The sequence below is a fragment of the Alosa sapidissima genome, chromosome 19 (genome assembly GCF_018492685.1).
Source record: "Alosa sapidissima isolate fAloSap1 chromosome 19, fAloSap1.pri, whole genome shotgun sequence".
Taxonomy (NCBI): Eukaryota; Metazoa; Chordata; class Actinopteri; order Clupeiformes; family Clupeidae; genus Alosa; species Alosa sapidissima.
The window spans coordinates 19,438,963-19,466,844 of NC_055975.1; the positions used below are offsets into that span (position 1 = coordinate 19,438,963).

A 27,882-nucleotide genomic window follows, 5' to 3' on the forward strand; every position below is an offset into this window, starting at 1 on the left:
AAATGTGCATGATCATATGACACATGAAGATTTGGCATGCTTTTGTCTTATGACAGAGAAAGAGTTACCAAAGCAACTGTCATATTCTAGATGTTAGTCATGCAAAAACTCTGATGTTTCCTCGTGTGTGCAGGCAGATGCGTGTCTGGCCACATGCATCTGTATAAGCGATTAACATATTTTGTCACAGCTGTGTCAAACAGCCCGTAATCAATTTCAGATCCACTGAAGATAGTTGAGATTTCAGAGAACAGTTTCATAAACATCTACAGTTTACGTTGACATAAACATTCAATAACAAGAACGTCAATCATATCCAGTCTGAGACAAGGGTGACATCAATGACATTATCACTCCTTCCATACCTGTCCACTATTGGCCACTGACCTGCTACAGAATGTCATGTGTCATGAAATACTTTATTAATGTGCATTGTATTGCACTCTAAGCATAATAAACATGCTGATGCATTTTTTGACATGGCGAGCCTACCTGCCCACAATCCATTTACTCAAGGAGACAATGCTGACTAAGGTATGATTGGCATCAATACAGTGACAGCACAGCATTTACTGTAAGATCTGAAATGACAGAGAACTTCTCCTGCCTTTTCTGCATCTAACTGCAAGCATAGATGTACAGAATTTAACTTAATTATTCAAATAATATGTGAAAATGTAGAGGGCCAAAACTGAATGTGTGTCTTTCGTTGCACATTGGTGGGTCTGTGATTAGATTAGATTCAACTTTATTGTCATTGCACAAGTAAGGACAACCAGTACAATGATTCGATGTCCTTCAGTGTCGGCTCTTCCTTTTATTGTGATGCAGAATTCACCAAGCGGATTGTTCGCCCACGAATAGGGAACGTGAGCTGGGATTAGATGCAATGTAATGTAATGTGTTGTTGCAATGGTAATCCTGCTCAGTACGAGAGGAACCACAGGTTCAATGATAGGGGTTTTCACAACTACTGAAGTTTTTTCATAATTGCTGTCGACTAGTTGTTATGTACTGATACAGTGGTTGGTGCCAGCATTGCTGCATTACAGCATTAAAGCAGGTTAATGCCAGCATTACAGTGCTGGCTGTTGGCAGCGGGTGTTTCATCTTTAGATGGTTATCCATAACAGAAGTGTTCTTATTGCACTTCAATACAGATGTACCCAACTTAAATGTCATTGTGGAACAGTCTCATTTTCAGTGAAGTACCTCTATACATAGGAATGTCTAATCCATTTACCCCTTAAGCCATTTTGTCCATGAGTAGTTAACTGCTGCCTTGACAGTAATTGACTGCTGCCTTGACTAGTGATTTTAATGAAACCCCTAGTCAGGTGATGCGTATGTTCCGATGCCAGCATCCTATACAGTGATGCTCTCTGCCCTGGTCCACAGGAAAAGTGCCTGTATAAGTGATTTAGAGCTATGCGAAACCTGGAAAAAAGCTTCAGTCAAGTTCAGAGCATGCAGGAAAAGTGCTGAGCTGTTTACATTGTATCTGCACGTGTGTGTGTGTGTGTGTGTGTGTGTGTGTGTGTGTGTGTGTGTATGTGTCTGTGTGTGTGCAAGAGACAGGGAGGGGGGTATTATGTGTGTGTGTGTGTGTGTGTGTGTGTGTGTGTGATCCAGTGAGTAGTTCAAATGTGTGCCCAGGAATGATCTTGAGTTTGCTGGCACCAACTGTCTAAATCGATTTCAAAATCTAACTTCTATTCCACATGCCGAACTGAGATACCTTGCTGGGACAATTTTAAGTTCCCTTGTCAGTTAAGTTGCTTTTTGACACCAAGGTGAGCCAGTGTCACAGTCCAACTGGTCAAATAAACAACATTTGAATGGATATATTCATTATGTCTGAATCAGTGGCGCTATCAGGTGATCAGTACTTAGTGAATCCCAGTAAGACCAAAGACTTTGCCTGGTCTGCATGCGTCTGTCTCCACATTACTGACGGAGCTTCAGAGAGATGATACTGCATTAGCCACTGGCCCCCTCCCAAGAAGCGACTCAACACCAAAATCAATTAAGGCACCAGAGGAAAAACAACAAGACAGGCTCTGCCTCCACCACCCGCTCTGCGGCTTCACTAACTGCTGTGGGAAGACTGAAAAACAAAACAGCAACAAGCGTCGACCCTCATTTTCTCTCCTGGGGTGTGGGAAGCCCCCCAGCCTCCCGAAAAGTATCATTAGATGGATGGATGGGTGGGTGGAATTCTACACACACACACACACACACACACACACACACCCCTGAAATCTTGCCACTTGTGTGTTGCAGATGCTGCAAAGTGGTTCGCCCAAACCTCCTCACATCTACTCTGCCACGAGGGTATACAATTTCGCTCCACTGAGAATCTGCAGGACTGTGGTATTATTAGAAACCGCACTGTAATTTAAGGTTGGTGGGGCTGAGGGGCTATTTGAGGAGACTCTAGCTCTTTTGCAGTATCTTTTCAAGTATCGGAGCCCTCAGGCACCACACACTCACGTGATGACCACAGCTGCTATGACGTCATCATGCAGATATTAATACAGCCAGATATGGCAAGGAGAGCATGATTTGTGCATTCAGTTCATTTATATGTCTGGAGTCCCATAGAGATATAGTAGCGCCAAGTTAAATGTCAATATGCATAGCTGTGGGGATGGGGTGAGACTCAGCAAACAAACTACAACTTTATCACTATTGAAAAAAAAAAAAAACAGGCAAAATACAGGGCATACACAAGAAATAGTAATTAACAGCATCTCCATTCATTTTCTTACATTTGGACTTGAACTTAAAGTCATATGATGAGAAACCATCTTCTAAGTACTAAAGCGTTGATTAGAGAACTCAAGAAACTCACAAATACAGGATTTAGTACAGGAGGTAGTTTTATGCAGACATTAGCTGAGGAAATCAGATTCTCTGCAGGGTTTAAAAAAGTATCACCTTGTCATTGCGATTGCCTGTCTGTAGGTTATCTTAGCTATCTCAGTGGCAAGCAGCAGATAACACCACTGATTGAACTGATCCAGTTTGAAGTGTGCCAAATAAAAATGACACTGAGAGCCAGTGGTTAGCTGTAGTGGATATACTGTGATTTAGTAGTTAGCTGCAGTGGATATACTGTGATTTAGTAGTTAGCTGCAGTGGGTATACTGTGATGTAATAGTTAGCTGTAGTGGGTAGCCTATACTGTGATCAACCCTAATGTTAATATTTATCCTTGCTTATTTTAAGTGGGTATACTGAGATGGTGATACTTTTTTAAGTGGGTATACTGTATAGTATAAGTATAAGTATAGTATATATATAGTGTATATAAGTAATAAGTATTTATACTCTTTTGATCCCGTGAGGGAAATTTATCCCAATCAGTGAATTAGTGAAACACACACAGCACACAGTGAGGTGAAGCACACACTAATTCCAGCGCAGTGAGCTGCCTGCATCAACAGCGGCGCTCGGGGAGCAGTGAGGGGTTAGGTGCCTTGCTCAAGGGCACTTCAGCCGTGCCTACTGGTCGGGGGTTTCGAACCGGCAACCCTCCGGTTACAGGTCCAAAGTGCTAACCAGTAGGCCACGGCTGCCCTAACTGTGTAGTCCTGCGTATCACATAGACTATACCACTGCTGAGCGCTAACATCTCATTAAAAAACTGATCTGTCATCCTTGGTTCTGATCCAAAATATCCATTTAGGTAATGCCTTGGAAGCATTGTTTGGTATTGAATCCTGTACCCTGTCTGGGTTTTAATCTTGATGAAATTTCTGTGCATTCCAGAAAGCCACAGCATAAAGAGCCATAATTGACTGACAGAGGATTTAATTTGACAATGATTTAGACCCTGTTAATTATGCAACACTGGCCTTATGGGAAATGCAGACCATGACTTTTAATGACTGGAAGAAGTTTGCAGAATTTCTCCATTTCTACATGTCCCCCCTGGCCAACACAAACCAACAGGAGATGGAGAGGTGGACGCTCATTCAAACTGGGCTCAATGAGATGGTTCAGCCATTTAATTACTTTTGGCTCGGACAGAATCCATTTTATTTTGTCTTCCACCAGATACAATCTATCCAAACAGTTAATATCAAACATATCCAATTCCAAGTATATCCGTTAAATGACAGTGTTACAAGGTGTGGATCCCTTTGGCAGATTCACTTTATACTACTACTAATAATAATTATAATACATAATAATACAAATAATAAATTAATAACAAGTGTTTTTTTGGGATTCTGAGGTGCTTTGAATGCATCAAAAATTATCATAAGAAACAATACAATAAAACATAACAGCCACTGCTCACTCATTAAAGGCCCCCTATTGCAACATTCAACTTAGTAAAACAGTTTAAAAATCAATGTGATGGTTAAATGACCTGTTGTGGAAAATGGCAGCTTTCCCTGCTCCTGCAAAGGAATGAAATGCCCGCACTCTGCTTAAAAATCCCATATATTTAATGTGTTGCAACGTTTCGACCCGGCTGGGTCTTCCTCAGGCAAAGGCAAAAAGCTTTCCCTGCTCCCCCTACCATCTCCTAGCAGAAAACCAGCCTTGCAAGAGCTGCATCTGTGTCCCGGCAAAGTCTGAATCAGGAAGTCTTGTTAGAAGCGAGAACAAACGAGAACGAGAACGAGAAACACAAAATGCTTAAAATTCTCTGGACATACAGTACACAGAGAATGTCTTATGGAATCTATGTTGATTTGCTTCCTACTGGGCATTCAATTTCCTGTTTACACTGTACACAGTAGGCTATGACAGATTGCTAGCCTGTCTGTTTTAATACAGGCTATTTCTAATTGAACAACATAACTAAAGTTATCTAACCAGTTCAGTAACATCAGTTGCTTGATTAAGGTTAAAAACATTTTAAACCCTTTTTCTGTTTGCTGGAGGGAGTGACACACAACATTTTCACAAAGTGGGTTTACATTACCATGAGAGGAGGTCCTGAAGACAATGACTATAGAAAAAATACATATTTACCAATGTTTTAACTTAAAAGTTAATATCCCAGTACAAGTGAATCCAAAATGGAGTCGTGCATAGAGCCTACAGTATAAGGGGAGAACTCTCGGGAAACTTCTGGTTTCTGAACTGGTTGCCGTTCAGCTCTGGTTCCCATGTGAAGGCGCTCACGGGCGAGTAATGAATGGAGGTCTATGGAGCTGTCCATATCTCGGGATATAATTTTTTGTCTAGTAATTTGAATGTTGCTTTTGAAAGGGAAGGCAAAGAAAATACACACTGCTGAGTATAATGTTTTTTTAAAGAATGCTAGCGTGTTATGGGCAACAACGACCCAACCTGTAGAAGTCGAAAAAGTAGTTGTTCATTCAACTTTTGACCTATAATCCATGTTGAACTTGCAGAAACTACAATAAAATCTGTGATTTTTTTTAACGACAATCAGGTGAAAGAAACCAATTTAGCCATCTAGCTCGATAGACACCCATTCATTTTCCACTCGTCCGTGATCACCCCTGGTTGAACTGCAACCAAATTCGGTACAATGGGGCTTAATAGGAAGTGAACAGGCACTCTGTAGACAGCTCTGACATACACATTCCCCCCTCAAGCACTGGTTAGCCATGCCGGCTAGTTATAGGATCAAGCAGCGATGGCTTAATTTTTTAGATGTTCATCATAGCAGAGTCATGGGCAGAGCCAGCCAAAAGACCAGAGACGGCTGTGAAATATGCACCCCAAAGCGGTAGGGGGAGCTCCGTAGAGAAGAATGTGGCAACAGAAGTGAGAAATCGGCGAAGATAGTGAGAAATCACTACAGAGTGGGCCTTTAAAATAAAAGCAGTTCTGAAGAGGTGATTTTTGGGGAGAAAGAAGAGTCATAAAGAAATACTTCATAAAGAAATAAATATGTTTTACCTCTCCATATAACCCTTCACATCCTTACATCCATCCATCCTGAGGCTCATGACAGGCTCTGCAGCATTGATGATGCACTGTGATGGTAATTTTGTCTCTCTAAATATATGGTATCAAAATTACCATCAACTGGTACAGATATGTGGATGAAACCCTGAAAAATTAGTATAGATTTTAAAATAGATTTTTAGAGGTCGAAGTGAGATGAAGTCTGGATTCAAGTAACAAGGACTAGGTTTCATTAACTTGATTTGGCATGTATCCTTTAATGAGCAAAATTAGAAGAATGAAATGCTGGTGAAAAAAACTGGCTATGCAAAATTTTCAGCACATGCATGTTTTCCTGAAGAGACTCTTTGTTGCTCATGATATTATGATCAAACCTCCACAAACATCTCTCACAAAATATTTTAAATTGACACACGGTGGACAAACAGTGGACAAACAGTATAAAGAGAACTGGGTGAGCCCAGATGCTGCTTACCCTCTGTAAACTGTAAACACCAAACTCTTTGGAGATAACAAGACATCATGAGACCAGCAGATATACGAAAGATGGGAAAACAGAAAGCACACTATGTGTACATGTGAGACAGCAATTACACATGCACACAAACACATTAATACATACAGGTCCTTAAAGACACAGAGCATATCACCTCATTGTCACATTCTATACACAGTCTTTATGACATGTGCACATAAGTACCATAGCAGAATGCTATCACTTTAATGTACACATAGTGAGGAGCAGATACACACTAAATAACATGAAAGAATGTGAAAGAAACACACACACACACACACACACACACACACGCACGCACGCACGCACGCACGCACGCACACACGCACACACACACACACACACACACAGCTAAATTTAGACACCACAAAGAGGGAAAAAATCATAGCGTGCGATCTACAGTCATGCATATTCCCTCTTTTTTCCCCAGCCAACCAGATTTGCAGGACAGTCATTCCTTGATGCTGGCTTCGGCATATTGGCATGTAATCAATGTTTAGGGAGGGAGAGAGAGAGAGAGAGAGAGAGAAAGAAAGAGAGAGAGAGAGAGAAAGAGAGGGTCATTTTATGCCTGCCCTGCAGTGCCCTGACTGAGCTGTGAGCTGACGCTTGAGATCCTCTACGACAGAAAAAAAAAAAAAAGGTGAATGTGAAAAGGAGACAAGACAGAGGAAAAGCAAAACACTAAACCACATTAATGTTTGTATCATTTCATTTAATTCAGTGTGTTGATAAAAATACATACCAACTTCACCTTCAGTCAAACACTGGCTGAGGGCTAACATCTCACTTTAACCAGGTAAGCAAATTCAATTCTGTATGGGTGAATTATCAATCAGCAATGGTTGACATTCTGATGATGTCCTTGCTGCAGCACCTTCAGTCATGGTTCTCAACTACATCAGTCCTGTTGAATGCTCAACCATGCATTTAACTTTTATAAACAGTTGCAAGACTGTCACACACTTTGGAGACAGAAAACAAACCAAATTTGTCAGATGTTCGGTTCAGTTGAGCAGCTAATGTGATCAATAGAGTAAAGGTGATCTTTTTGTTATTTTGCTTTTGCATGTCCTATAACTGACTGTTATGAAATCGGATAACGCTCAGCAACAGCACTGAGTGTGATATTGAATCTTTCCTTGTAAACATACAGGTAATGTGTAATTGTCTGAACAATTTCTTCAGTAATTTCTCTCATATACCATAATTTACAGCAAACTACGTGTCTATCTATGCCAAGTCATTTTATTTTCAAAAGCATTTTTTTGCTTCTATGTCATATAGTGTGACTTTCGTCTGTGTTCATGGATACATTTAATCAACATCTCGAAAGGAACTGGTGTAGGTTTTTGAACATTCTAAGTTCCGCAACAATTGAAGGTTCTAAAATTCTATGTTGTATTCAATGAACCCAGATATTCTTTAGAATGTTCATTTCTAAACATTCCCGTCACACCGGTGTGACGGTACTCCTTTAAGGGTTAAACAAGGTAGTACTTATTGTTGCCTCCTATTTATATACTGTACCCTAGTACTTTGATTGCTCCCTATTTTGTACATTTTTGTAAGTCACTTTGGACAAAAGCATCAGCCAAATTAAAAGAGCTCTTTCCAAAATGCTATATCGTCCATTTTAATGCATTTTCATAAATATATATTTCTTTACATTTTGTTTTCCAAGTAATTTCAGTAGAATTGTAATTGGGTTATTGTCTTTTACTCAATCAATTTTCGATATTGCCTGAGATACACAATTGATTGTTAATAACTTAATAATTACATTTCTTATTAATGTTTTCAAAAATGGATTTATAGCATTTTGGAAAAGAGCTCTTCAAATGTAAATTTTAATGTAATGGTCTTGTCACTTGGCTAGGATGACTATCATACAAACAAAATCTCATTACCTGCTTCATCATGCATCTGGGCACAAATACCTGTTTGTGTTCATGCATTGCGTATACAAACATGTGTTAATGTGTGTCCTAACGGTACCTGCTGGAGGTCATAAATATCAGGAGACATGTGACTGTAGATATTTAATCTCACATTTCCATGCTTGGTTATCTCCAGCCCTGTTGGGACATGACTCCAGCAAATAACATGGCATGGCCTTTATCCTGTGACAGCCCTCAAGATCATCGAGGAAGAGACGAAATTGTAGGTGAAGAAAAAAGAAGAGGTTGAATCAATCCACTGTGATGTTTATCTGTTTTTCCTGAAGTCCATGGCCACAGTTGGCATGCCTGAAATAGCTGGTTTGTCTTGGGAATTAAAGAGTGGACCGGCTGGTCTGTGGTGAATGAAGAAATTGTAAATGTTGAAATTCCTCTAGCTGTTTTGAAGGGGGGAATTGCATGTGGATGTGCCACTTTATATATAAACTGATTTAATTTCAACATTTATATATATAAAAAATCACATTAATATGAAAAGATTAATGCATACCACCAACCTGAAATAAAACATTAAATGCATGCCTCGGCTCGTTCAGTACAAAATTATTGGTTTGATTTCCATCTGATTAGTATAACACTGTTTTTTTTTGCAACTGCAATCATCAGAGGGAAAGAAACAGGAGCCTGTAAATCAGTTCTTATTCCATCTGCACTATACCAGATGACAACCTTACAATTACAGGAGACATTGTGCTACATTGAAGTATACAGAAGACAGACAAACGGCATGCTGCCATAAGGCCCTGGCAACAGGAAACTGTCCCAAGTGGCCTGCAATGAAGCTGGCAAACATAGGTTTCATGATTCCCCCTCACATGTCACCAAATTTCCATCCGATTAGCCAACGTCTCTAAGGTTACACATAATGTTGTTAATGTTAAACTCTAAGTGTTGAGTTTCACTCTGACCTTAATTGTAAATGTGATAACCACTGGGTCATAGCCCCAGTTATATCCTAGCAGCAGACCATACCTGGCACATTCACACACTCGGTCTGTTTACAGAAGCCTACAAGAGCATTAAACAGCAAAGTGTGTTCCAGTTAAACGATTTCTCTATGGTTATAAGTGATTTCATCAGTGTGTATGATCTGACTTTTTATTTTTTTATTACGTAAGCCAACAGAGTTTTTTCCCCTAATTGCTTTCCCATCATGAGGATGTGTAACATTACATATTTCTTTTCCCTGCAATATCAGTATACAAAACAAGCATTCATTTCGAGAATACAAGGATCAGTTGAGAGAGGGAGGCAGAAAGATAGAGGGAAAGACAAAACTGGTAAAGAGAAGTGCATGCTGGGATCTCTGCGTGAGAACAGCTCTTAGGGGGTCTAATCACTCATACTACGCTCTTGATTAGCCCTGTTCATAATTCATTTTAGAGAAAATTGAATTGGAGCGGGCAGGGATAACCCCTTTTGGCTGGGAGATAGTATGGCTCTTGTTTCAGGCCACTGCTTACACACAAGTCCCACCAAAAGACACCGCGACCGGGAGGCCAGAGATTCAGGTATACGCTACATCCTGGCGCAACTATTAGATTGTTATTTCTTAAAGAGGGAAAACAATCATTAACTGACTAAACAATTAACAAGGACTTATTAACGGTCTGCATCTTGCATTTGATTGAATTCATCGGAAGTGCACGTGCCAAGCCCTAGTTTAGGAATGTCCATGTAATTGTTGTTCAAATACATATATTAGTTGTTTACTTTGCAGAGGGACAGACAGGAAATTACCAGACAGGGTGCTCGAGGCTGGCACACCCTGCATTGATCCCAAAGGGGATTTTTTTACTGAGGTCACACCCTTTCCCCTGCAGATGCTCTATGTCTGACTTTCTGAGTGACCGGATTCTGTCGGGGAACAGTAGTTGGCACAACTCTCTTATTTATCCGTTCCAACGAGTTCACAGGGACTGTCTTAAGGTCAAAACAGCCCAGCGAGGACACAAGACATTAGACATATTCAACAGGACTGGGCAACTGTCCACACAAAACACCACAAAACACCAACTACACACAAACACAGACACACACGTATGCACGCACACACACACGCACACACACACACACACACACACACACACACACACACACACACACACACACACACACAATGTGAATTCTTGGTACAACCCAAACTCAGAATGAGCAGTTGTCCTAAATTAAGTTCTCCCAGCTAAAAACATAGTAGCCTAGGCCTACACACGCACTGGCTCACATGCAACAGTGTTAGTAACAGAGTCTCGTTATGAAACACATACTGTAGAACACTGGTTATCAGCCTTGTATTCACGGAGATCACATCAGCAGGCAGAGTAGAGGCACATGTAGATTGAGCCTATAGATTGGCTGCTCTTGTATGTTCATCAAATCATTAATTGCAAGTTTTCGTCGGAAGTATCACTGCTCCTCATCACATTCAGTGTCTGTCTTTTCTCCTGTATACTGCAAACAATGTTAAAGCCAGGGTTGTTTATGTTTTATGATGAATATCATCTGAACATTCACACCCAGAACACAGACCCTAATATGGCTACTCATAACAATCAGTGCAACCAAAGCTCCTCAGTAATATTTTCCTCAATCAATCTTCAACAGTGCGCTCCTAGAAACAATGGAAGCAGGTGGCGTGTGTTTCCCCTCACATGCCCCAGGAAGTACAAGGGTTACCAAGAACTGAATGTGTGCATGTGTGCCAGAGTGTATGTCTGTGTGTGTGTGTGTGTGTGTTGGAGAGAGTTTGGGGAGTGGTTGAGGGCGCTTTTGTCTTTCTTACACTGTTGCCTCACAAAGTTAAAGCACCGCAATGTAATTGTGGTACTTGTAAACACAATGGATTATTGAATTTAATTATGTGGCATGTTTATGAATGTTGTCAAACAATGACCACAAGTTGCTTATAATGCAACAAAAAATATTTGAAATACATGAAAAAAGAAACACTGTACTGTTCATCAGAGTTCCACATCTCCTCAAATAATTTCAACATTCTTTGTGAGATTATAATCAATCAAAAGTAAAAAAGTTCCTTGGAATTGCCAAAAAAGGGCAGCCGTGGCCTACTGGTTAGCGCTTCGGACTTGTAACCGGAGGGTTGCAGGTTCGAACCCCGACCAGTAGGCACGGCTGATGTGCCCTTGAGAAAGGCACTTAACCTCTCACTGCTCTCCAAGCGCCACTGTTGTTGAAGGCAGCTCACTGCGCCGGGATTAGTGTGTGCTTCACCTCACTGTGTGTTCACCTGTTTGCTGAGTGTGTTTCACTAATTCATGAATTGGGATAAATGCAGAGACCAAATTTCTCTCAAGGGATCAAAAGAGTATATATACTTTACTAAAGTATTCAGAATTTTATAGTAGTAACTCCCAAAGTTACTTTCTTGAGTCACATTCTTCTCAAATCCTGTAATCGAATGTCCATACATGAGTAACGTTTCTCATTTTTTTAATATCATATTTTGGACATCTGAATTGTCTATAGGATCAGACACATCTTAAGTGAGGGATAAACTTGCCACCAGTGAACTCCCCCTTACACTGAAAACAGCAAACATATGAGCACATTTGATTTTGCTCTCCTACCCTGGTTTGCTGACCCTCACTAGCAAATTATGAAGGGTGTGACTACATAGGAAAAGTGAGAGAGAGAGAGAGAGAGAGAGAATGAGGGACAGAGAGACTGACCTTGGGCTTCTGTGCCCACTCACTGCCTGCACATGATTTTACCAATTACCCCAATCAACTCACTAAACACAGAGTAACTCAGTTAGACATCCTGCTGTTGCAGCCTACAACTTCTGTCTTACATCTTCTCCAAATCTTCTTCTGTGTCCCCTTGCATGTAGGCAGTCATTTGAAATCATTAGATGGAAAACACTTTGAGGTGACTCAATCGTTTCACAAAGCAGGGAAAGAGCTCAGCCATTTAAAAAAAAAGTGAAATTACCTGACCTTGGCAGTTGACATGGGCCTGAGATGTGGGGGCATATAACTCCACTGTTAAAATGACCCTAGTAGATGCCAAAAACATCCCATACATAATGGGCATACACTGTGCACCCTGGTGTAGAGCTACAAGCTACGTTGAGGCAAAACGCACAAAAGTGGGAATCTGTCCAAAATTCATCACCATTTATTTCATGATGTACAGTATAAACTCAGTGCACTGAGCATTACATACATTGTATATGAGAGAATATGGATGTTGCAGTGAGGATATACACAAACACATTTGCAAACATGCTCCGGAATTTGAATAGCCACTATAGCACCCACTGAAATGTCAAAAGTGATATTACATTCAAAGCCTTCATACCGCAGTGTTAACAAAGTCTTACTTTAAAAACCAAAATCGATTTGTGTCAGGGATTTACTGATGATCTGAGAAAAGCAAACAGACTAACACTGAAAAACAAACCCTTCATTTCAAGAGGAATTCAAGTATTTTAAAGTTGGCTTTGGCTCGTGCAAAAGAATCTCAGCAGCAGCTTGGCTCTACAATTGCCAGTCTGTAGTTTAGTTTGCAGGGACTGTTATTTCAAAAGCCTGACCATAATCGCTTATTGCTCAAACACAAGTGTTATTTCATGCCTCCCAAACAAAATTTGTGCAATCTGTTGCAAAACCTTTACGCTTGGGGTTTTATACTAAATTTGGGGAAATAATACCATTCTAATGTTTATTTAGATCCTTTTATCAACCACTAGAGTCTTGTGTTAAATATTCACTCAAATAAAATGGCCTGTGAAGAGTTGAAACATGGACCATTAGGTGTTTTTTTTTCTTTCAATCTTTGTCCTATCTTGAGAACAAAGGGAATTACATCCCTTACACTTGACAACCTGAGGAGCTTATTTGCATTCAGCTCCACGCAAGCTTAAGAAAATGTGTCTGGTGGACTTGCAGTATTTGCTCAGTGCAGATGCTGATCTCTGTGTCCCTCAGATGGTCAGATAGTGCTGAGTCACAATGATGCTCACCCAAACATGACAATCATCAGCGCTCACATGCATGCACGAACGCACGCACACACACACCTACAGTCTCTCTCTCACACACACACACACAAACGCCTGTGTTCATGCTGCACTTTCCCACCATTTTTATCTTCCCCTCTCTCTGTCCTCCTATGCTAAGGCTTAGGCTCATAAATTAAACATGGTGAAGCATCACCCCACTCTTTTGCTGAGTGTTAAATCTCCTCCTCTTTAGCACAGAGAAACGACCCACTGGCAAACTGCAAGCCTAGCACAGCCTTCGACAGAGACGGATTACCAGCTGAGATGACTGACTGTCTGATGTATAATGTATCACAATGTTTGGTAATGGATATAGGATTGAAATGAGGGGTTGGGGACAAGATTTTTCTCCTTTGCTGTGGTTATTTGATCCGGTATGAACTGTCAAGTGCTGCAATGGCAGTGCCCTCTGGTGGCCTTATGTTGTACTGTTTAAACTATCCGAATCAACTATTCTTCCCTTCATCCCCACTGGGTTTGGAAATAATTTGTAACACTTTAATAAAAACAGATTCATATTGATATGTTTAATATGCCACTGACCAAATGTTCATAATACAGTAGGCCCTAACTGGCTTACTGGCCTCAACATAAGCTAGGCCTACAGGATAAAAAAAGTATTACATATTCTTATCTTATAAACAGGCTTCATCATATTTATTGTTACATCCAGTATAGACTGAATGTTTTTCATGATGCATAAAATGTGTTTTATTGCCCTTTACATCATTATAATTACCTGCACTGAAATATTGAGCAGCTAATCAGCAGTTTCTTATGTATTTATCAGAAAGGTCTGAGAGTTGGTGAACTGTCTGCTCAGGGTCACTGAACAGACGTAAAGTTGTACTCTAAACTTGTGTGTCAGGGTGGGAGGAGAGGAAATGAGATTAGAAGTAACTCATAATCAACCAGAGACACCCCCACTCATCCTGAGCTGTTATTCTTTCTGACTGACTAGTAGTAGCCCTGTAATTGTACAAATTCACATGAAGCAAGTGTCCCTTTCAAATTCTTTACAAGTCAGTTCACAGAAACATAGTTTTACTTTATGATAAATTTACAGTATTTGACAATTAAACTTAAACTAAATTGTGGTAGGCTAGGCTATTTGCACAATTCACCCAACAAGAACAAAAAACAAACCCTCAAAACTCCATTAAATGAGTATACGGTCCATTTGTGTCCAGTTTAAGTACTTGTCTGTTTCCATAGGTTCCATGTCTAACCATAACTCCAGCCTCACAACATTTACTGGAGGCAGCAATCTCCTTCTCACACTGGGAGACAAACTGAGCATACAGCTGCTGTCCCTCTTCTTTCCCAATGTTGCCATGGTACTGCATTACCTTGCCTTTGACTTTACCTCCCAGAGTGGCCTGAGGAATGATTAGGACACTACCTGGCAGGTCCAGCACCGACACATACTTCCCTGAGTCTGTTTCACACAGCTTGATGTTAAGGAGGGAGGTCACTATGGAGGAAAGGACAACAGTCACAGGTTGTTGTAGCCAAGGCTATAGCCTATCACATATAGGCCTAAGTTAGTAATCTCCTAATGCCATGCATAGCCTACCCATTTTTGGAATTATATCTTCAGTAGCTCCTTTGAAGAAACAGATATAAATAACCATTCCGCGGTCAATCTGGAAGACAATGCAAAGGCAAATAAATCAATCATTCATTTACTCAATGAAGTCATATTGTTATATGCTCGTCCAACCTACCTCTACCCACTCTGCCTCCGACTGCTCATCGGGAGGTTTGACTTGAAGCCTGGCATGAAGGCATTGTTGTAGAGTAGTTCTAGATTGCAAAGAAGCTGTTTTGTCTGTCATGATGATGGGTAAAAGGCACTTATTTTCTCACATGTAAAAATCACTGTTACCGCCGCACTGCTTCCGCATAAAGCGTGTATTGTGGTAGACGTCATCAAAAATGGACTAGCCTTCCAAACGTCATTCTGTTGCAAAAATAGCCGAGGCTCAAAAACATGGCACACTTTAAATGTTGTAAATTTATGCATATATTGAAATATATTCCTCAGAGTATCGATTCGCGTGTTGCATGTACGTTAGGACGTGTCCAGCTTCCACCAGTTTACTGTAAACATTTGATACGTTTCAAGGTAAGATGCTGTCATCTCGTTCTAACTAGCTAGCTAGGTAGTTTTAGTGTTAGCCTTCCTTCCTTTCATGGGCTGTCAAAACAAACAAACAGCGTGGTGGTAACTTTCACTACTACCACTGGCTTAATCATATCGAATTGCGGTTATGGATCTACAGTGTTACTAAACGGTAGTGCATAGGAAAGCATGTCATATCATGTCAGCACTGTTATTAAGCTTAGTGGACGGTGATATTTTACATTTATTCACATGAATAGTGACTTTATACACCTGTTTATGTATGTTGGTGATGTTTGGGATCGTAGACATCAGGTGCAAATGACAGGTTGCAGGAGAAACAGAGGCAGCACATGGCGAGGGGGCTGCCCAAACAGAAACCCATTGCAGGGGTGAAGAGGGTCATCGTGGTTGCATCAGGAAAGGGAGGCGTGGGGAAGTCTACTACAGCTGGTAAATCATCTCCTATAATTGCACACATTTAGATGTATTGGTCCAATTTCCACCCCCCATTTTCTCATGTGTTAAGCACACGATATGATCAGACTAAGCCCCTAGGCCCTGTTCTTTTACGTTTTGTTTTGTGTACTTTTCAGTGAATCTGGCACTTGGACTCATAGCCAATGATCCGGTAACAAACAATCTATTGTTAACCCTGTAATATTAAGTGTATTTTCAATCTTCTAATGTACCAAGAGCTGTTTGACTTGTCTTGTCAATTCCAGAATGTATCTGTGGGTCTTTTGGATGCAGATGTGTATGGCCCTTCAGTTCCTAAACTGATGAATTTGAAGGGGAATCCAGAACTGACAGACAGTAGGTTTCTCTCTCTTTTATATATACCGGTAGCCATTTTCTGTTATATCGACAGAGATGGGTTGCCAATTGATAGCTACCAATGTAATTTGTATATAGACTATTGCAATATTATTTTCCCCTTTTATGTTTTCAGATAATCTTATGAGACCTCTTGTAAATTTTGGAGTTCCTTGGTAAGTTTGTAAGACGTAAGACCAGTTGATGGATAAGGCCTCCTTTACCGTGTTTTGGGTCCTCCTGACATCCTGCCATGTCTCTGTCCTACCTCAGCATGTCAATGGGCTTTCTTGTGGAGGACGTGGCGCCCATTGTGTGGAGAGGCCTAATGGTTATGTCAGCCATTGAGAAATTACTCAGACAGGTGAGCGATGGTGAAGAATGTGATCAGTCATGTAGTCTATCATAATCTGCCACAGACAAAAAGTTTTTTTTACGGCAGCGGTAGCCTTGGCATTTTATCCTCAGAGCACTAGAGGAAAAGACAGGTAGGCACTCTATGGTGATGAATAGGACTGTTGTCAAAACCCAGGATCGGTGTCTTCCTTATCTGTAAAATGCCTGTATTAAATTAAATTGGTGGCATCTGTCAATTTAACAGCATCTAATCCTGGTACCTATGGGCTCATCATGAAGCAATATAAAATGCAAATTCCCCAAAATGTATTACAGTTTTGATCATTTTCAGTTCACTATACAATGGTTTTGTCTCCTATTAAACCAACAGTACTCGTTGACCTTGGGAAATGGAGATCTATGTGAAAAATGGCAGGATTTCTCCTTTAAAGCCTCTCCTGTTTGTTTGTATCTGAATAGGTTGACTGGGGACGTCTGGATTACTTGGTGGTTGACATGCCTCCTGGAACTGGAGATGTCCAGCTTTCCATAACACAGAACATCCCCATTGCAGGTGAGTATCAGTCTAATCCAATGGGGCGGTGGTAGTGTAGTGGTTAAGGAGCTGGGCTAGTGTGCAGTAGCCTGAAACTTGTCGGTTCAATTCCCGGCTTCCACCGTTGTGCCCTTGAGCAAGGCACTTAACCCCAAGTTGCTCTGGGGACAATGTGATCCCTTGTAATATAGCTGACCTATGTAAGTCACTTTGGTCAAGAAGTGTCTGCTAAATGTAATGTAATGGACATAATAATCCTTCCTTTATATTTGAACTTTACAACGAGGCTGTTTAGTTTTTGGAGCGTTGTAATACCACCTGCAATGACATGTTATGGCCAGGAGGTGTCAGTGTGCAAATGTTTGTGCCAGAGCCGTCTGGTTTGTGCATGTGTAGACTGAGAGAAGTGGCAATTCTCCATGCACTTCAGATGACGTGCAAAAATGTGGGTCCACTGGCCAGATGCCAGTCATTGGCAGTTATTTTGCTTGGTTGGGAAGCCTGTGAAAATGCTGTGTAAGCAGATTGTTTTTGTGGCGCTAGAAAGTGTCCCATTTTCAACCTCTTGATAAGATCTCAGCAAATGGACTGTGGACCCATTTTACTCCAGCGTTGTCACAATGGCCAGGTAATGATGTGCGGAGAGAATGCTCCTGTCCTGTCCTGTCCTGAGCTGAGATGATGCTGGCGTAGGCCTTGTAAGATTTAGAATGCACATCCGCGCCATTAACTGGGATTTCCAAACACTACAGTAACAGAACCTTCCCACCCAGGTCATTTGAAAGGCTATTCCCACACAAAACAAATATACCCATTTAGACCCACATTAACCATGTCCTTGCAGTATAATTCACTACAAGGTATATATAGCCAGCAGTAGGATGCTTCACATTTAGAACAGGAGAAAGCCTTTAGCTTTATCAGTCTGTTTACTCAGTGTGACTTGTGTGGCTGTGATTAATATGTTGTAGTATCTCCATAAAAATGGAGAGAATCATTTTTATGTAATTGAAGACTTGTGTCAGACACCAAACAGGACGAGGACCACAATTGCGTCACGTTCAAAAGTTTATTTAAGGGTTGGGGGTTTCAGGGGTTCCGGGGGGGGTACAGGAGTTCCAAGAGTCTGCGTGTGTGTGTTCCCCCAGTAGCCGAACAGCGAAGGCAGGAGCTGGATGATCCGGGAAGTCCTGGGGGAAACACACACACAACAGCAATTGAAACGAGGCAGCAGTACAGTCAAGGACTAGGCGGTATTCGTAGAAGAGGGACGGAAGGCAGGTCAAGATTACCGGGGCTGGAGAACACAGAAGTAGTCGAGCGGGTCCGGGATCACAGGCAAAGAGTCAGAGGCGTTTTCAATAAACAGGCAGGTAACTGGTGCTGGTTGCAGACGATCTGACAAGTGTGGACTGAAAAGCAAGGCTTTATATAGAGGGCATGATGAGTGGTGAATGCAGTGCAGCTGGTAGGTAACGAGGGTGAGGCAGAGCAGAGCAGGAACAGGTGGAGGTCATCAGACTTCACTCAGCACGTGTTACCAGGCAGAGAGAGAGCTCATGACAGAACCCCCCCCCTAAGGGACGGCCCCAGAAGTCCCCAAGAGTGACACCACGTCGGGAGGGCGGAGGGGAGCCGGTGGAGGGCTAGAATTCCTCCGAGCGGTCCGAGTGAACATCCTCATCCTCGGAGGGAGCTGGAGGGTCGTGGACAGAAGACGGGACAGGTACCGAGACAGGGTCAGGGTCAGGCACATGACAGGAAGCCGGGCGGGCAGGACGGTTAGGGACCCCTCTGGGGCGGCCCCTACGGATTGCAGGTTGATCAGGATGCAGACGGTGGAAGTCGGCGATGAGTGTCCGGTCCACAATCCGACTGGCTGGCACCCAGGTTCTCTCCTCAGGTCCATAGCCCTCCCAGTCGACGAGATACTGGAGGCCCCTACCTCGCCGTCTGGACCGAAGCAGGCGTCGAACGGTGTACACCAGCCCACCGTCAACGAGGCGAGGAGGAGGAGGAGGAAGCGGCACGGGGACCAGCGGGCTTTCATGCGTCGGCTTGACTTTCGAAACATGGAAAGTAGGGTGCACCCTCATGGAGGTTGGCAACTGGAGCCGGACTGCGGTTGGGCTGATGACCCTCTGGATAGGGAACGGGCCGAGGAATCGAGGTGCCAGTTTACGCGATTCCAACCGCAGTGGGAGATCCTTGGCTGACAGCCACACCTTCTGGCCAACACGGTAGGCGGGTGCCGGCGATCTTCGGCGGTTAGCCCCAGTGGCATAGCTGACAGCTGACTTGAGTAGCGTGGCACGAGCTTGTGACCAGGTACGACGGCAACGGCGGGCATAGGCGAGGGCAGACGGGCAGGACACATCTCCTTCCTGGCTGGGGAACAGGGGGGGCTGGTAGCCATACACACACTGGAAAGGTGACATACCAGTGGCAGAGCAGGTGAGGGAGTTGTGAGCATACTCTATCCACATCAGTTGTTGTGCCCAAGCCTGGGGTTTGCGAGAAACCATGCACCGCAGCGCCTTCTCCAGCTCCTGGTTTGCCCGCTCGGATTGACCATTGGACTGGGGGTGGAACCCAGAGGTGAGACTCACTGTGGCCCCTAGAAGACGGCAGAACTCCTTCCAGAATGTAGAGGTAAATTGCGGGCCTCGGTCAGAGACAACATCCCTGGGCAGCCCGTGTAGACGGAAGACATGATCAAGAACAGCCTGGGCAGTCTCTCTGGCAGATGGCAGTTTAGGGAGGGGAATGAAGTGTGCCATCTTGCTAAACCGGTCAACCACAGTGAGAATGACAGTCATCCCACCTGATGGTGGGAGGCCAGTTACAAAGTCCAAGGAGACGTGGGACCAGGGTCGTGTGGGCACAGGCAAGGGCTGGAGTAAACCAGCGGGGGGCCGAGTGGAGGACTTGTTCTGATTGCAAGTGGGGCAGGCACGGACGAATTCTCGGACATCCCTTCTCAAAGACGACCACCAAAAGCGCTGGGCAAGGAGATGGCAGGTGCGGGCGGAGCCCGGGTGGCAGGCAAGGCGGGAGTTGTGTCCCCACTGTATGACCCGGGACCTCAAATTATCTGGGACGAAGAGACGACCGTCTGGGCATGCACTGGGACTGGGATGGTCACGGAGGGCCTCTTGAATTTCCTCCTCGATATCCCAGGTCAGGGCAGCTACGACGCAGGGATCGGGCAGAATTGATGCAGGTTCCTGGGAAGGGGCGTCATCCTTATGAAACTGACGGGAGAGAGCGTCCGGCTTGGTGTTCCGAGAACCTGGGCGGTATGACAGGGTGAAGTTGAATCTGGTGAAAAACAAGGCCCAGCGGGACTGTCTGGGGTTAAGACGTTTGGCATTGCGGATGTATTCGAGGTTTTTGTGATCGGTCCAGACCAGGAACGGAACTGTGGACCCCTCCAGCCAGTGACGCCACTCCTCCAGGGCAAGCTTGACAGCCAACAGCTCACGGTTTCCAACATCATAATTGCGCTCTGCAGGTGAAAGCCGGCGAGAGAAAAATGCACAGGGGTGCAACTTGTTGTCCTCCTCTGCCCGTTGAGAGAGTATGGCCCCGACTCCCACGTCTGAGGCATCCACCTCGACAACGAACTGCCGGTCTGAATCCGGCATCTGGAGGATGGGGGCAGTGGTGAACCGGGCCTTGAGGGTATGAAAGGCTGTGTTGGCCTCTGGGGTCCAGGAAAAGGGGTGTTTGATGCTGGTCAGAGCTGTGAGGGGAGCGGCGACGGAGCTGTAGTTCCGGATGAATTTCCGGTAGAAATTGGCAAAACCGAGGAATTGCTGCAGCTTCTTCCTATTCCCCGGAACTGGCCAGGAGGTAACTGCCGAGACCTTTGCGGGGTCCATCTGGATATTGCCTTCAGCGACGATGTATCCCAGGAATGACACAGTCTGAGCATGGAACTCGCATTTCTCCGCCTTGACATAGAGAGAGTTCTCCAGGAGCCGTCGAAGAACCAGCTGGACATGACGGGTGTGTTCGGACAGAGTTCTGGAGAAAATTAAGATGTCGTCCAGGTACACGAAGACGAATTTATTCAGCATGTCCCGCAGCACATCATTCACCAGCGCCTGGAATACCGCTGGGGCGTTGGTGAGGCCAAATGGCATTACCAGGTACTCATAATGGCCGGTGTGGGTGTTGAATGCTGTCTTCCACTCGTCACCCTCCCTTACTCGCACTAGGTGGTAAGCATTTCTAAGGTCCAGTTTGGTGAAAATAGTGGATCCCTGGAGCAATTCAAAAGCAGAGGTGAGTAAAGGCAGAGGGTACCGGTTCTTCACTGTGACATCATTCAGACCTCGATAATCAATGCAGGGGCGAAGAGAACCATCTTTCTTTCCCACAAAGAAGAACCCGGCACCAGCAGGAGAGGAAGACGGGCGGATGAGTCCAGCTGCCAGGGAGTCCCTGATGTAATCCTCCATAGTTTTTCTTTCAGGAGGGGATAGTGAGTAGAGGTGACCTTTGGGTGGAGCAGTCCCAGGGAGGAGATCAATGGCACAGTCGTACGGACGGTGTGGGGGCAGAGATGTGGCTTTGGTCTTGTTGAACACCTCTCGGAGGCCATGGTAACATTCAGGGACATTAGAAATGTCGTGGGCAATGCTGGGGGGTACTGAGCCGGGGGGCAGCGAGGCAGCACGCAAACAGGTCAGGTGGCAGGCATTTCCCCACTCTTTCACAGTTCCGGAGGCCCAATCGAGGTGAGGATTGTGGAGACGGAGCCAAGGGTAGCCCAGGATTAGGGGTTGGCCTGGAGAGCTGAGCAGGTGGAAGCGGATGGTCTCTCGGTGGTTTCCTGACACCATCATTGAGATGGGGGCTGTGATGCTGGTAACTGTGCCAATTGCGTGACCGTCCAGGGCCCGGGCTGGAACAGGAGTGGACAAGCGATGGCTTTCCAAGCCCAGCTGACGAGCAAGTCCTGTGTCAATAATGTTTGCTTCTGCGCCAGAGTCCACCAGGGCTGCCAGGGTGTGGGTGGAATCAGACAGGTGAAGACAGACTTGGATGAGGGGTTTACGGCTGATGGAGGGCTGAATGTTCATTGAGCTCATCCGGATTCCTCCTACATCTGGTGAGCTCCGGCTTTTGCTGGACAGGTGGCGACTCGATGACCATCACCACCACAGTACAGGCACAAGTTGGAGGTGATGCGTCGCTGGCGCTCTGCAGGGGTTAGGGAGGTGCGGCCGATCTCCATCGGTTCAGACTGGTCCGGCTGGCTAGATGGTGTGGCAGGTGCGGACAGAAGGGCAGTTGGGACACTCCGTGTGCTGGTGGATGGACTCTGGCGCCCTCTCTCATGACGGCGGGCCTGGATCCTGCGGTCGATGCGGACAGCCAGAGCAATGGCTTCATCAAGAGTGGGGGGTTGATCATGGGAAACCAGCTCGTCCTTTATGTAGTCCGCCAGGCTGTGGAGGAAAGCATCCACCAATGCTTCCATGTTCCAGGAGCTCCGACTTGCCACGGTTCGAAAGTCGATGGAGTAATCCGCAACAGTCCTTCTGCCTTGGCGAATACTCATCAGGATCCGAGATGCCTCGGCTATTGTGGATTCCAAATCGAATACCTTGAGCATCTCCTCTGCGAATAGGTTGAAGGTTGCACATGCTGGGGTCTGGCGCTCGAACTCCGCCGTTCCCCAGAGTCGAGCTCGGCCCGTCAGGTGAGTGATCACGTAACCGACCCTCGCCCCTTCAGTGGCAAAAGTCCTGGGTTGCAGGGTAAACTGGACACGGCAGCTCGTCAGGAACGCCCGTACCTGGGTTGGGTCGCCGCTGAACCGCTCTGGATTGCCGATCCTGGGTTCTGGGGCTCCGGCAGCCACGGTAGCAGTGGACTGGGCAGGAGACTCGGGTGCTGGGCCGGTGAGCAGGCTGGCTGGGGCTGGGCCGGTGGGAGCAGGCAGAGGAGAAAGGTTGGTGAGAAGTTGAATGATCATTGCAAGTTGTTGCTGTTGCTGCTGGAACTGCTGACGCTGGCTCAAGCCGGCTTGAAGTAGGGAGGCAATGTCAGCCGTGTTGCGGTTTACCTCTCTCTCTGTCTCTTCCAGGCGTTGCATGGCGGTGGGTGGTTCTGGTTCGTCGGTTTCCATGCTGGTTCGACCGTGCGCTGGGTCCATGTTTGGTCAGATCGTACTGTCAGACACCAAACAGGACGAGGACCACAATTGCGTCACGTTCAAAAGTTTATTTAAGGGTTGGGGGTTTCAGGGGTTCCGGGGGGGGTACAGGAGTTCCAAGAGTCTGCGTGTGTGTGTTCCCCCAGTAGCCGAACAGCGAAGGCAGGAGCTGGATGATCCGGGAAGTCCTGGGGGAAACACACACACAACAGCAATTGAAACGAGGCAGCAGTACAGTCAAGGACTAGGCGGTATTCGTAGAAGAGGGACGGAAGGCAGGTCAAGATTACCGGGGCTGGAGAACACAGAAGTAGTCGAGCGGGTCCGGGATCACAGGCAAAGAGTCAGAGGCGTTTTCAATAAACAGGCAGGTAACTGGTGCTGGTTGCAGACGATCTGACAAGTGTGGACTGAAAAGCAAGGCTTTATATAGAGGGCATGATGAGTGGTGAATGCAGTGCAGCTGGTAGGTAACGAGGGTGAGGCAGAGCAGAGCAGGAACAGGTGGAGGTCATCAGACTTCACTCAGCACGTGTTACCAGGCAGAGAGAGAGCTCATGACAACTTGCTTTCTTACATTAAATGCTGTTATTTGTAATTTTGCCAAATTTGATGTTAAGCAAAAAACACACCTTAGTGAAACACTCCTTAACTAAGATGACCTAGGTGCTCATTTTTAGTAAGCCTTGTAATCAAATTGTTTCGGCAGTCAGTTATGTAAGACACAATGAAGTCTCTGGCTTACAATGCTTACCTTTCTTCAAATCCTCTTTAGTCTTAATCCAACCAAACAGTGTTGCCCTAGCCTTCTAATGAACTCTAATGATTAGGTAGTCTACTCTAACATGATGTCTTTCATCACAAGTCTTGATAAAGACGTCATCATTGACACTATTTTTTAAACTATTAGTACATTAAGCAATGTGATAGAATGGTCCAGCATTAAGAATTAATCAAGACTGAATGTGGTGATCACGGTCATTAAGCTGTTCTGTCTTCTGACCTTGAGTAACCTTTGGCCTCCGCAGGAGCGGTGATCGTGTCCACACCGCAGGACATCGCCCTGCTGGACGCCCGCAGGGGAGCCGAGATGTTCCGCAAGGTCAACGTACCGGTGAGCGAACCCCCTCTGAAATCACATTTCTTTTGCACTTCTCAGACAGCCAACGGAGGTTGCAGTGGAACACAGAACAGGAGGAAGAGAAGACACTCTCTGCTCTCAGCTTTGAGTATTCATGTCATTTAATAAACGTAATGACATCTTGCCAAAAGCACTCTGCTGAGCGAGTGTTCATTTAAAGCAGAGAACTGATGTTGTATCCTTAATAGGTTTCATCTCACTATGCAGAGTATATCCTTTTACTAATCCAAGCATATTGTAGATCTTAACTTCCTCTTTCAGCAGCCTGTAAGTGACATGGAAGCCAATGCCTTGTGATGTGACATTCTGGGTTTGCATTTAATCTTTCCCTTGCGTTTGATTTCGTGTCGTAGGTCTTGGGCTTGGTGCAGAACATGAGTGTCTTCCAGTGCCCCAAATGCAACCACCAGACCCACATCTTTGGAGCAGATGGGGCAAGGGAGCTGGCCCACACTCTCGGAGTAGAAGTCCTTGGTGAGACCTCTCCGCGCTGCCGCCATTAATCAGTGGCTCACTCCGAATGCGTCCGTGCATAGTGCTTTACATTACTGCCGCCCTGCCCCGTCCCCGTCCCACACATTGCTAATGACTTTCTATATTTATCAGGTTTTCAGATACACCAGGTGTATGGATCTCTCCTCTGCACCTCTGCTCTCTCTGAATGATAATGAGTTTCTGGAGGGTCTATTTTTTTCACCTGAGGACTTGCAAACTGAAATAGCAATGCATTGCACTGCGCTGCTTGACATCCATTTTTCAGTCATGCCTGGATGTCATGGCAGGATTTCATGCCATGCATTATTTAAGGCCTAAAACGGAACATGTGCATGTATTACAGCTCTTTACCAAAACAGATTTCTTGCCCCTGTCTAGACCTTTTACAAGAAATGGTTATTGTGAATACTTCAGACCCCATAGGCTGGACAGCAGACATTTTAGTTAAAATGATGAGGTTCACTCAAGTAATGGCAGAATGATATCCATATTAGGACTAGGGCTATATAGGACCAACCAAAAGAAAAATAGTTTTTATATAGCTTTTACTGATCTATAACATTATCAAAAATGTATTAAAATGTGAACGTTCAATGTTTAGCATATAATATTGTAATATATGAATTGTTATAAAAGTGATATAAAATGATATAAAGTGACAGTGAAAAGCTCAGAGCACAGCGCCTGCGCATCTGATCTGTGAATAATTGAATCAAAAGCTCCTCCAGTGCCTTCAGGGATGCTGATGACTGATCTAATATCTGCCTTACCTGTTCCTACCATCCCAGGGGACATCCCGCTACACCTGAACATCAGAGAGACGTCTGACAGAGGCCAGCCAGTGGTGGTGTCGTCCCCAGACAGTCCCGAGGTATGCAGTGTTCACCGGTCATCACGGTTCTCTTTAATCACACTCCCATACACACACACACACACACACACAGGCTCACCAATCCCCAGCATCTCTCTGATCAGCTCTGTTACAGTCTCTTACGTGTCAGTCAGCATCACATTTCAATGGAAATGAGGCAGCTTCAGCCCACTGCTACGTTTCAAACAGCATTTACTTGCATGTCACTAGCCTCACTCACTGTCCCCGTTACATTCTTTTAAATCTGTATCAAAGATGAACTCTGTACATTGAGTTGTACAAAATGTGTTTGATGGATCTACCATCTTTACCATTGTTTATATTATTTGGATCTACCCTCTTCTCCTTTTGTCTTTCCAGGCTGAATCTTACAAAAAAGTAGCAGCCGCAGTTGTACGGCGACTGGAGGACTCTTCCAGCTGACAGACAGCCGTGCTATGACCAGTATTCTGGTCATCACCACACAAGAGGTCTTACACATCAGTGGACACCACTCTTATGCAGAACATCCTCCTGTTGTCTGATGTCTACAATAGCCAGAACTCTCCACTAGTACAATCTTAAAAAGCTTATAGTAAGCTGAAAATACACTACTTTGACTTAAAGTCGTCTAGTATTCATTGACATGATCAACATTATCCCTAGCCTCACAGTGTCCAGGTCATATTTTGGGTGGTACTGAGGAGACAGGGAAGCAGAAACCACAGTCATGTGGGTTTCCCGTAGTGCTCGGGGCCCTGGCCATATCTGTCGGTCTGTTTGGTGGAATGCACACAAGTCTGTGGATTTATGTGCCTGCGCTGTTGAATGCGGAAATCCAATACGCACAATGATTTCTCCTGTGTGTTGCAAAAAAAAAATGTTGCACACTGGGAAGCCTGTACAGGCAAAAAGTTGCTGAGTGATTGTGAAATTAAAAAGAAAAATGACGCAGAAATATTCTCTGCTGTGTTCATCATTTCATTTACTGTAATGTCTGCTGTTTCCGCTATACTGGCTGCTTCTCTTTTCAATTAATTATCTGAATTGTCCAATCTGTTATCCATAGCATCTACTTAATCCTGTTATTTGTATGTTATCAGTTGACATTCCAAAGAATGTATTCAGTATTGTAGGGTAACAACACATTTTCTCCATCTAATCTGACAGCTTTGGCCATTCTGTACTACTGGCCTTCTCGAGAAGTCTTGACGTAGTTTTACAAGACTTTAATCCACCACCAATTCCAAACAGTTGACATCATCACTATTCAGCCACTGCAGTTCACTCTGTGTGCGCACGTAGTCCCTTCTCAGCATCACTTCCTTGTTCCTTTTTTGCATTACCTGCATCAGTTCCACACCATCAGACACGGTAGATAGACACACTGAGGTGTTTGCATTTTATCATGTGTAAATGACCTTGAGAGTTGATGAGGTGTTAGCAGTGCTTTAAGAGTGAGTTATGGCAGTGTTTTAATGAGGCATGCCCTAAAGCTTATTATTGGAGAGTTTTTGCCTGTTGAAAAAGGCAGGGGCTAGTGCCAGCAGTTTTACTGAGAGTAGGCCTATTTGAAGCTAGTGGCCAGTAACTGTTTTTACACGTCACGGCCACCAGGCGGCCCTCTATTGGCAGCCAGACATACTGACTGGCCCGGGGGCTGATATTTATTTTCCCGGGCGGGATAAGGTTCAAGTGACAAACGGCTCCACATCCTGCATATTTTCATGGTTCCCTTAAGTCAGCTGAAGCAGCCATAATTTTTCTTACCGCAAAACCCCCACATTTGCTGGACAGTCATGTTTACACAAAGAGAGGTGTATGTGTGTGTGTGTGCATTTGAGGAGGGTAACTTGTTCTCCTCTACCCCTGGCTGCAGATTCTGAGACCATATTGGTCCCATTGGAGCATGAACTTTGCAGCTATTATGCAATTCATTGTATTACTGAAAGTCCCCCTCACAGTTTTGGCAAATGCAATAAAAGAGATTAA

The 27,882-nt window shown here is 44.4% G+C and overlaps 2 protein-coding genes across 2 annotated transcripts; one reads left to right on the forward strand and one right to left on the reverse strand.

Annotated features, from left to right (window-relative positions):
- Nucleotides 1-12,500: 12,500 nt before the first annotated feature.
- On the reverse strand, nucleotides 12,501-15,372 carry dtd2 (D-aminoacyl-tRNA deacylase 2). The gene is made up of 3 exons (XM_042071612.1): nucleotides 15,130-15,372; nucleotides 14,979-15,048; nucleotides 12,501-14,876 (listed from the first exon to the last, which is right to left on the reverse strand). Exons 1-3 carry the CDS (start codon nucleotides 15,238-15,240, stop codon nucleotides 14,551-14,553), a joined length of 507 nt encoding a protein of 168 aa, XP_041927546.1. The 5' UTR covers nucleotides 15,241-15,372; the 3' UTR covers nucleotides 12,501-14,550.
- Nucleotides 15,373-15,393: 21 nt separating this feature from the next.
- Nucleotides 15,394-26,848, forward strand: nubpl (nucleotide binding protein-like). Its single transcript, XM_042071611.1, has 11 exons — nucleotides 15,394-15,530; nucleotides 15,836-15,980; nucleotides 16,124-16,158; nucleotides 16,253-16,343; nucleotides 16,480-16,519; nucleotides 16,617-16,707; nucleotides 17,160-17,253; nucleotides 24,433-24,518; nucleotides 24,899-25,019; nucleotides 25,829-25,911; nucleotides 26,272-26,848. Exons 1-11 carry the CDS (start codon nucleotides 15,396-15,398, stop codon nucleotides 26,332-26,334), a joined length of 984 nt encoding a protein of 327 aa, XP_041927545.1. The 5' UTR covers nucleotides 15,394-15,395; the 3' UTR covers nucleotides 26,335-26,848.
- The last annotated feature ends 1,034 nt before the right edge of the window (nucleotides 26,849-27,882 follow it).

What these genes read in the sequence shown, in the direction of transcription:
- dtd2 (XM_042071612.1), bottom strand. Translation starts at nt 15,240, where the DNA reads ATGACAGACAAAACAGCTTCTTTGCAATCTAGAACTACTCTACAACAA. An exon ending in CGGAGGCAGAGTGGGTAGAG is followed by an intron (nt 15,049 to 15,129) that starts GTAGGTTGGACG and finishes ATTGTCTTCCAG; the next exon opens with ATTGACCGCGGAATGGTTAT. An exon ending in AGATATAATTCCAAAAATGG is followed by an intron (nt 14,877 to 14,978) that starts GTAGGCTATGCA and finishes TTTCCTCCATAG; the next exon opens with TGACCTCCCTCCTTAACATC.
- nubpl (XM_042071611.1), top strand. Translation starts at nt 15,396, where the DNA reads ATGGCACACTTTAAATGTTGTAAATTTATGCATATATTGAAATATATT. An exon ending in GACTCATAGCCAATGATCCG is followed by an intron (nt 16,159 to 16,252) that starts GTAACAAACAAT and finishes TGTCAATTCCAG; the next exon opens with AATGTATCTGTGGGTCTTTT. An exon ending in GTAAATTTTGGAGTTCCTTG is followed by an intron (nt 16,520 to 16,616) that starts GTAAGTTTGTAA and finishes GTCCTACCTCAG; the next exon opens with CATGTCAATGGGCTTTCTTG.